Source organism: Anolis carolinensis, chromosome 2 (genome assembly GCF_035594765.1).
Source record: "Anolis carolinensis isolate JA03-04 chromosome 2, rAnoCar3.1.pri, whole genome shotgun sequence".
Lineage (NCBI taxonomy): Eukaryota > Metazoa > Chordata > Lepidosauria > Squamata > Dactyloidae > Anolis > Anolis carolinensis.
In genome coordinates, this window is record NC_085842.1 from 5,440,150 (window position 1) to 5,449,817 (window position 9,668).

At 45.1% G+C, this 9,668-nt stretch overlaps 1 protein-coding gene across 1 annotated transcript; it reads right to left on the reverse strand.

Moving 5' to 3' along the window:
- Nucleotides 1-2,918: 2,918 nt before the first annotated feature.
- LOC134297176 (uncharacterized) lies at nt 2,919-9,368 on the reverse strand. Its single transcript, XM_062974304.1, has 3 exons — nt 9,045-9,368; nt 6,371-8,795; nt 2,919-4,400 (listed from the first exon to the last, which is right to left on the reverse strand). Exons 1-3 carry the CDS (start codon nt 9,366-9,368, stop codon nt 3,997-3,999), a joined length of 3,153 nt encoding a protein of 1,050 aa, XP_062830374.1. The 3' UTR covers nt 2,919-3,996.
- Between the last annotated feature and the right edge of the window lie 300 nt (nt 9,369-9,668).

The window sequence follows — 9,668 nt, forward strand, 5'->3', positions numbered from 1 at the left end:
AAGCATAACCTAATTTGATGTTTAATAGGCTTTTCCTTAATCCCTCCTTATTATCCAACATATTCGCTTATCCAATGTTCTGCCGGCCCGTTTATGTTGGATAAGTGAGACTCTACTGTACTTGGTTCAGTTAAATATTAATTCTGAAGACCGGATTGTATCCTGTAGCTTGCATTAATGCTTTGCAAGGCTGCAGTTTGTTTGTAGATTTTGTTTCTTTTATAGATTGCGTTTTGTGTTCATTTTTTAAATACAGTAGAGTCTCACTTATCCAAGCCTCGCTTATCCAAGCTTCTGGATTATCCAAGCCATTTTTGTAGTCAATGTTTTCAATATATCATGATATTTTGGTGCTAAATTCGTAAATACAGTAATTACAACATAACATTACTGCGTATTGAACTACTTTTTCTGTCAAATTTGTTGTATAACATGATGTTTTGGTGCTTCATTTGTAAAATCATAACCTCATTTGATGTTTAATAGGCTTTTCCTTAATCCCTCCTTATTATCCAAGATATTCGCTTATCCAAGCTTCTGCCGGCCCGTTTATATTGGATAAGTGAGACTCTACTGTACTTGGTTCAGTTAAATATTAATTCTGAAGACCGGATTGTATCCTGTAGCTTGCATTAATGCTTTGCAAGGCTGCAGTTTGTTTGTAGATTTTGTTTCTTTTATAGATTGCATTTTGTGTTCATTTTTTAAATAAAAGCTCTTTTAAAAATGTAAAAAGAAAAGGCTATATCCACGGTTGTATGCCTGTACTGGAACCAGCTCCAGTATAGAAACAGATTGGCAGGAAATAAACTCTATGCATCTCTGTCTGGGGAAAGCCCTTGGTCATGTTACACACAAATTCAAAAATAGCAACACAAGAACTCAGGACAGCTATTAATCACTCCATTTGAACTGCCATGACTGGTTCAATGCTTTAGAATCCCTGGATTTATAGTTTGGTGGGCCATCAGCCCACTTTGGCTAAATACCTTGGCAAACTACATCTCCTTGTCTATCAACAAAGCGTTAACATTTTAAAAAATATCACAAGCAGTCAGAACAAGGAAATGTCACTTTCAAAGCCTTGTCTGAATTTTCTGTTAAATCTGTGGGCAGGCAGGAAGCCCTTGATGTATGCACAAAATAGATTAGACTTGCACGCCACGGATTGGCTGGCATTTCAGTCATACATGCTCTGTCATTTCTGGGAAATCAGCTGAGAATCAAGAATTGACAAATTGGTCATATCCTCTTTGGCCACTAAAGGGCGCTGCTGTACTATCAGAACTGCCTCTGCAAAGCTTATTCCTGCATGTTTTGGAAGTTCGGTGCTTAAAATCATAGGGTGTACCTACATCGCAGAATTCATGCATTTTTAAAATATTTTATTTATGATTTTAAACATACATACATAAAAAGTGGGGGGGGAACAAATTAAGGAAAAGAAAAGAGAAAAAAAATATAAAGCAATTAAAAAAAAACCCCAAACCAAACAAAACAAAACCCCGACCCACCCAGTTGTTTTCCCCTTCCAGATCCTCTGCATCACAATATACAACTTCTTCATCTCAAAATGATTGCCGGCGAACATTCATACATGTCCTAAGGCCTAGGATTGCTTATTAACATATTTCATACAAATTCGATTTTTTTTTCCCTTAACAAATATTGTCTCAACTTACTCCAATCTGTACATTGTCTTGGTGGCATGTTCTGTGATATTGTTTGTGTTAATAAATCCATATTTTGGATATCCAATAGTCTCAGTAGCCATTTTTCAATTGAGGGAATTTCTTGCATTTCCATGGTTTTGCTAGGCATATCCTAGCAGCCGCATGCATTTTGACACCACTTTGCCAGTCAAAATGTACAACATATTGCTTCAAAAAGATATATATAAAAGATATATAAACATAGAGTTGTGTGTTTCCGGGCTGCATGGCCATGTTCCAGAAGCATTCTCTCCTGACGTTTCGCCCACATCTATGGTAGCCATCCTCAGAGGTATTGAGGTATATACCCTTGACCCTGTGTTAGCCGCCCTGAGTCCCCGCGGGGAGATGGAGGCGGGATAGAAAAAAAGGTATTATTATTATTATTATTATTATTATTATTATTATTATTATTATTATTATTGTTACTACTACAGTAGAGTCTCACTTATCCAAGTTAAACGGGCTGGCAGAAGCTTGGATAAGTGAGTATCTTGGATAATAAGGAGGGATTAAGGAAAAGCCTATTAAACATCAAATTAGGTTATGATTTTACAAATTAAGCACCAAAACATCATGTTATACAACAACTTGGACAGAAAAAGTAGTTTAATAAGCAGTAATGTTATGTTGTAATTACTGTATTTACTAATTTAGCACCAAAATATCACAGTATATTGAAAACATTGACTACAAAAATGGCTTGGATAATCCAGAAACTTGGATAAGCGAGGCTTGGATAAGTGAGACTCTACTGAATATACCCTTGACCCTGTGTTAGCCGTCCTGAGTCCCCGCGGGGAGATGGAGGCGGGATAGAAAAATAAAGGTATTACTATTATTATTATTATATTATATGACACAGCAAACAAGATAGATATGCTGGATTTTGTATCACAAAATCACAAATCAAACACTTCCCAAGTGTCTAGGACTGTGTGATGTATTTTCGGATGATGCGCACAGATCCCAGTAGGGTGGCCTTTTGCAGTTGGCAGATCATAATTTTGTCAATGTCTATTGTTTCCAAATGCCGACTGAGATCTTTTGGCACGGCACCCAATGTGCCCATCACCACCGGGACCACCTGTCCTGGTTTCTGCCAGTCTTTGAAGTTCAATCTTGAGGTCCTGAGAGCGGCTGAGTTTTTCCTGTTGTTTTTCGTCAATGTGACTGTCAGCTGGGATGGCAACATCAATGATCCAAACCTTTTTCGTTTCCACAACTGTGATGTCTGGTGTGTTGTGTTCCAGAACTTTGTCAGTCTGGATTCGGAAGTCCCACAGTATCTTTGCGTGCTCATTTTCCAATACTTTTGCAGGTTTGTGATCCCGCCAGTTCTTTGCTGCTGGGAGGTGGTACTTGAGGCATAAGTTCCAATGAATCATTTGGGCCACATAGTTGTGCCTCTGTTTGTAGACTGTCTGTGCCGTTTTCTTACAGCAGCTGAGGATATGATCAATGGTTTTGTCGATTTCCTTGCACAGTCTGCATTTTGGGTCATCAGCTGATTTTTCAATCTTGGCCTTAATTGCCTTTGTCCTGATGTCTTGCTCCTGGGCTGCAAGGATCAGGCCTTCTGTCTCCTTCTTCAGGGTCCCATTCGTGAGCCAGAGCCAGGTCTTCTCCTTATCAGCTTTTCCTTCAATTTTGTCAAGGAACTTTCCATGCAATGTTTTGTTGTGCCAGCTGTCAGCTCTAGTTTGTAGTGCGGTTTTCTTGTACTGATTTTTTGTCTGCTGTGCTTTGAGGAGTTTCTGATTTTTGACTTCAATCAAAGCAGGTTCTTCACTTTGCTTTACATATTCTGCCAGGGCATGTTCTTCTTCTTCTTCTTCTTCTTCTTTTTTATTATTATTATTATTATTATTATTATTATTATTATTATTATTATTAATATTGTAGAGTCTCGCTTATCCAACATAAACGGGGTGGCAGAACAGATAATAAGGAGGGATTAAGGACAAGCCTATTAAAGGTCAAATTACATTATGTTTTTACAAATTAAGCACCAAAATATCATGTTTTACAACAAATGGACAGAAAAAGCAGTTCAATATTTGGTAACGTTATGTAGTAATTACTGTATTAATGAAATTAGCACCAAAACATTGCAATGTATTGAAAACATTGACTGCAAAAACATTGACTACTAAAAGGCAGACTGTGTGGGATAATACAAAATGTTGGATAAGTGAAGGTTGGATAAGCGAGACTCTACATTATTATTATTATTATTATTATTATTATTATTATTATTATTATTATTCACCCCAGATTCATATCAGGCATTCTCAAGGAGTAACCTCAAAAGTGCCAGAGCTTTTTCCAAAGCAGCCATCAGGGCTTTTGCTTCTTCTGTATCCTTTAAGGCAGTGCCATGCAATTTGCTCACCATGTTGCTCAGTTTCTCCATACTTTGGTTTATAGTAAGGGAAATGTGCTTTTGGAGAACAGCAAACAGTTCCTGGGTCAAAGAAGGCTCTTGGGTCCCACCGGTGGGATTCATCCTCTGTTTTTTACGGGGAGGTTCTGAACCCTCTCCTTCCGTCAGAGCCGGTTCACAGCCAGCGAGACTCTCCCCAGAACCCTCCACACACGTTGTCTCTTGAAGAGCTTTGCTTGAATCATCTGTCACCTGAAGTTCACAAGGAGGTCTCTTCTGAGCTGCAGAATGGGGAGCACAGCCTGGTTTGGAGGAAAACACAACACATGAGACTTCCAAAAGAGAGCCACAAGCCCTTTTAAACTCTTAGACGTATTAGGCAGCAGCACAACTAGCAAACACAGTGGTTTGATAAATAAATATCATCTAGCCAAAAGACTTCCCCAGATCCATTGCTCTCACTGGGTAGAGTTCCTCCCAAATACACAAGGAGTCAAAGGAGGCAAAGGATATCCCATAGCACCATCTCAGGCATTTGAGGGATAAAGTCTTGAGGGATCAAGGAAAAACTGGCTTGTTAACAGCACACACAAATCCTGTACCCATGGGGCTGGTATCTGGGCTTCATCTACCAACAACCAACACAATATGTCATCTCTAGGAATGTGCTTGGTCTTCCAGGTGATTCTATGATTTGCTCCTTCAGGAGTTTTCACAGAGATGCTATGGAGGACCTGGCACATTCCTAGAGAGAAAACCTCAAAGAACTGTCTAGGTCTTCCAGGGCAATTTATTTCTGTAGAGTTCACTTATTTTCCATAGTTTCCTGTTTCCATGGTAAATTCAAGAACATACACTATGGAAGTTGTATTGTACTTTCAAGCGGATTGTGATTAATTCATAATTATGTTCCCTACATAATTATGTTCCCTACAACCAATTTTTAATTAATGATTGTAGAATTTATGTTTCCAAAGCTAAACAGCCCAAATTTAACAGGTGGGGCCTTTCAGGAGTATTGGGGAGAAAACTATTCAGAAGTTAGGGACTTACATAGGAGTGACTTGCTTTAAAGGCAGTGGTCCTCAACCTGTGGGTCCCCAGATGTTTTGGCCGTCAACTCCTAGAAATCCTAACAGCTGGTAAACTGGCTGGGATTTCTGGGAGTTGTAGGCCAAAACACCTGGGGATGCTTTACTCCCTCCCTCTGTCCTCCCCTCCTGCAGCTCTGTTGATTTTAATCTATTAGTAAGATCTAGAACCGGGATTAGAAAACAACGGGTAATGAACAAAGGAGGAAAGCAGTCTGGAAAATCAACCAACCACTTCATCACATTAGGCAGGGAAGTGTGCGGCAGAAAAGAGCTCAGTCTTACTCCTTTTTTAATGAAATAGATGTTTTCCATGGAGACATGGCATAAGAAGAAGAAGAAGAAGAAGAAGAAGAAGAAGAAGAAGAAGAAGAAGAAGATGATGATGATGATGATGATGGCATTTAAAATGGTTTCCAACTGCATTTATTTTCCAGTGCAGATCCATCCAGAGAAGGGTATGGACCTTGGGAAACTATAACTCCCAGGACCCCATAGTATGGAGCTATGGTATTTATAGTGGGGTGGAAGGGCATTCATTCCATAGAATAAATGCACCAAGAGAAGAGTATGGACCTTGGGAAACTATAACTCCCGGGACTGCACAGCATTGAGATATGGCATAATGATAATGTTAATAATAATAATAATTATCATCATCATCATCATCATCATCATCATCATCCTTCTCTTCTGGCTTTCCCATGCCATATGAGGCACAGACGTATAATGGGAGGAAGGGAAGGGAAGGACATGGAAAGGCTATTTTTTTTAAAAAAAAGAAATTATTCTGGCAAAGTAAAAACTCGGTGAGCAAAAGATAATCCTTTCCCTAACAAGGGTACTTTTGGCTCCTCCCACAATCTCCCCTCCCACAAATTGGGGAAATGTTTCATTTTAAATTTGGGAGCAAAACATTAGAGGATTCGGGCGCCATCCCATTAGAGAATAGGCCATACATCCAGATCATTACCAAAAATCCAGCTCCCCACCATGTCCTGAAATGTTTGAAAAGGGTGCTGGCCCCCACACTTAAAATATCATCCAACTGCAGACTTTGGATTTCTTCTTACAGACCTATGACCTTGTCTATTTAGGCTTCTGCAAAAAATATTTAGGCTCCACGCACTTCCAACTCTAATAAGAACCAGGGAATGGGAAAGTCTTCTAGGGAAACATACCTGCATCTTGAGCATTCAACATCTCTGGGAATCCTGTTTTGTCCCCTTGCATGGCTTCATCACCTTCTTCAAGGGGGGCACCTGCCTTCTGGGGGACGTTCATCTTCTTCTGCAGGGCATTCACCCTCTTTTTCAGGGGGGCACCTGCCTTCTGGGGGACGTTCATCTTCTTCTGCAGGGCATTCACCCTCTTTTTCAGGGGGGCACCTGCCTTCTGGGGGACGTTCATCTTCTTCTGCAGGGCATTCACCCTCTTTTTCAGGGGGGCACCTGCCTTCTGGGGGACGTTCATCTTCTTCTGCAGGGCATTCATCCTCTTTTTCAGGGGGGCACCTGCCTTCTGGGGGACGTTCATCTTCTTCTGCAGGGCATTCACCCTCTTTTTCAGGGGGGCACCTGCCTTCTGGGGGACGTTCATCTTCTTCTGCAGGGCATTCACCCTCTTTTTCAGGGGGGCACCTGCCTTCTGGGGGACGTTCATCTTCTTCTGCAGGGCATTCACCCTCTTTTTCAGGGGGGCACCTGCCTTCTGGGGGACGTTCATCTTCTTCTGCAGGGCATTCATCCTCTTTTTCAGGGCTTTCACTGCTTCCTTTAGTGGATAAGTTTCAAATGCCATCAGTTCAACCAGGTTGTTTTGTAATTCATACAGCTCTTCTTGGAGCTCGCCAGGCTCCTTCTGTGAGGAATCCTTCAGGGAATCCAATTTCTCCTCCAGGATTTCCAGCTCTTCCTTCAAGGGCTTCCATATTTTCTCCTGCAACACATTTGCCTTCCTTATACACAACTTCACTTTCTTTTCCAGCATCATCAGTTTCTCCACAGGGATATCATGAAGGGTGGCCTGCAAGGCAGACACTTTCTTCCACAGAAAGACGTCCTTCAGGTTAACCATTGGGGTAACTGCGAGACCACATGCTTTCTTCCAGATGGTGTCCTCTTCTTTTGTGAGACCTGAGCTCAGTTTACAGGACAGCTTATATGCCATTGCCAACATGGCCGTTATCTCCTTCAGGGGGACTTCCCAGAGGAGACCCATCTGTTTCTGGAGAGCGTCCATCTTTGCCCTCAGTTCACCTTTCTGCTCCAGAGAGATACCCTGCACAGTGTCCACCTTCTTATGCAGGGCAGTTGTCTTCTCCTGACCCTCCTTCAGCAGGACACGCAGCAGCGCAGAGCACCAGGTGTCCTTTATAGCATCCCCCTCCTTCAGGAGGTCACCATATGTAGGGTCCATCTTCAGCAGAGGGGACTCCTGCAGAACATCCAGTGAGCAATAGAAGTTGGACAGCTCTGCCAATGTTTCTTCCCTCTGGGCAGCCTGCAGGAAGCCTTGTAGGAAGTCAGACTCTGCTTTCAATGAAGCCACCTCCACTGCTGAGAATTGGCTCAAGACTTCCTGAAGGGCAGTCATGGCCTGTAATGAGTTAAGCCATAGGGCCGACCACAAGTGCAGCACCTTCTCCTTTAGGACCTTTTCCATGTCTAGACTGATATCCCTGTACCACTCCCTCAAAAATTCTGCCTCTTTCCTCAAGGTGTCCGCCTTCTTCTGCGAGGGGTCCTTCAGTGTGTCCACCTCTTGTTCCACTATATCCAACTTTTTCAATAGATAACCACAGATGGCGCTTTTGTCTTCATCACTGAGGGAGACCTCAGTGTCCTCCTGATCCTCATCTCCATCAGGATCCTCACCTCCACTGCTCCCACTGCTGTCTCCATACCCTTCATGAGTGTCACCTCCCTCACTGATGCTCCCATGGTCCCCTTCCTCCTCTCCAGGGTCTTCCTCTGCTTCCTTTCCCTTGCTGTGTTTGGTACCAGGTCCATCACTGGATGCACCCTTGTCTTCCTCTCCATCACCATCTCCATCATGAGGCTCATGCTCACTGTCCCCACCGCTGTCTCCATCCCCTTCATGAGTGTGGCTCTCATTGTCTTCATCCTCCTCTCCAGGGTCTTCCTCTGCTTCCTTTTCCTTCCTGTATTTGGTCCCAGGTCCATCCCTGGCTGCACCCTTGTCTTCCTCTCCATCACCGTCTCCATCATGATGCTCACCCTCATTGTTCCCACCGCTGTCTCCATCCCCTTCATGAGTGTCACCTCCCTCACTGTCTCTCCCATGGTGCCCTTCCTCCTCTCCGGGGTCTTCCTCTGCTTCCTTTTCCTTCCTGTATTTGGTCCCAGGTCCATCCCTGGCTGCACCCTTGTCTTCCTCTCCATCACCGTCTCCATCATGATGCTCACCCTCATTGTTCCCACCGCTGTCTCCATCCCCTTCATGAGTGTCACCTCCCTCACTGTCTCTCCCATGGTGCCCTTCCTCCTCTCCGGGGTCTTCCTCTGCTTCCTTTTCCTTCCTGTATTTGGTCCCAGGTCCATCCCTGGCTGCACCCTTGTCTTCCTCTCCATCGCTGTCTCCATCCTGAGGCTCACCCGCACTGTCTCCATCCCCTTCATGAGTGTGGCTCCCATGGTGCCCTTCCTCCTCTCCGGGGTCTTCCTCCCCTTCTTCTCCTTGGCTGTGCCTGGTCCCAGCTCCATCCCTGGCTGCGCTGTCTCCAGAGCGCTCCCCTCCTCCAGGGTCCTGCTCCTGCCCTTCCCCGCCCTTCTCCTTCCTCCTCCTCCTCCTCCTCGGGCTCCTCCTGCTCTTCCTCTCCTGCAGGGCCTCCACCCTCTCCACCAGGGCCAGGCCCTTCTCCAGGAGGTTCAGGAGCGTCCCCTGGGCCTCCTCACTCGGCGGAGTGCCCTCTGGCTCTCCCCGGGCCTTGGCCTCCCACTGGCGCCGGGTCTGCTCCAGCTGCCTCAGGCACTCTCCCAGCGGGGTCCGCCCCACCGTCACCCTCCTCCGGAGCCTCTTCCTGCCCCGCACCGCCGCCGAGACCAGCCTCTCCCGCAGCCCCTCCGCCTCCGCCCGCAAGACACGCAGCGCCGAGGCCGAGAAGCGCTCCTCCAGCACCGCCTTCAGGCTCGTCTCTCCGGCCGCGCAACTCTCCATCTGCCCGGAGCGAAACTTCCGAGACTGAGCCACGCGCCACTCTCTCCGCCCTCCCTCCCTCCACGCCCACTGGCGAGTTAACCCTCCCCTATGCTGGGCAAAGCTTATCTGTCAGCGCCTTCTTCCTCTTTCTTTTTCATTCGCTCAGTCCTTTCTGATCTCCTGGACCAGTCCACGCCAGAGCTCCCTGTCGGCTGTCGCCGCCCCCAGTTCTTTCATGGCTGTAGGATAGGAGTGGTCCTCCAGGTCAGTCGTATGTCTGATCGGGGTATTGGGTGGCCACCTGTGCTTGACGGGGTC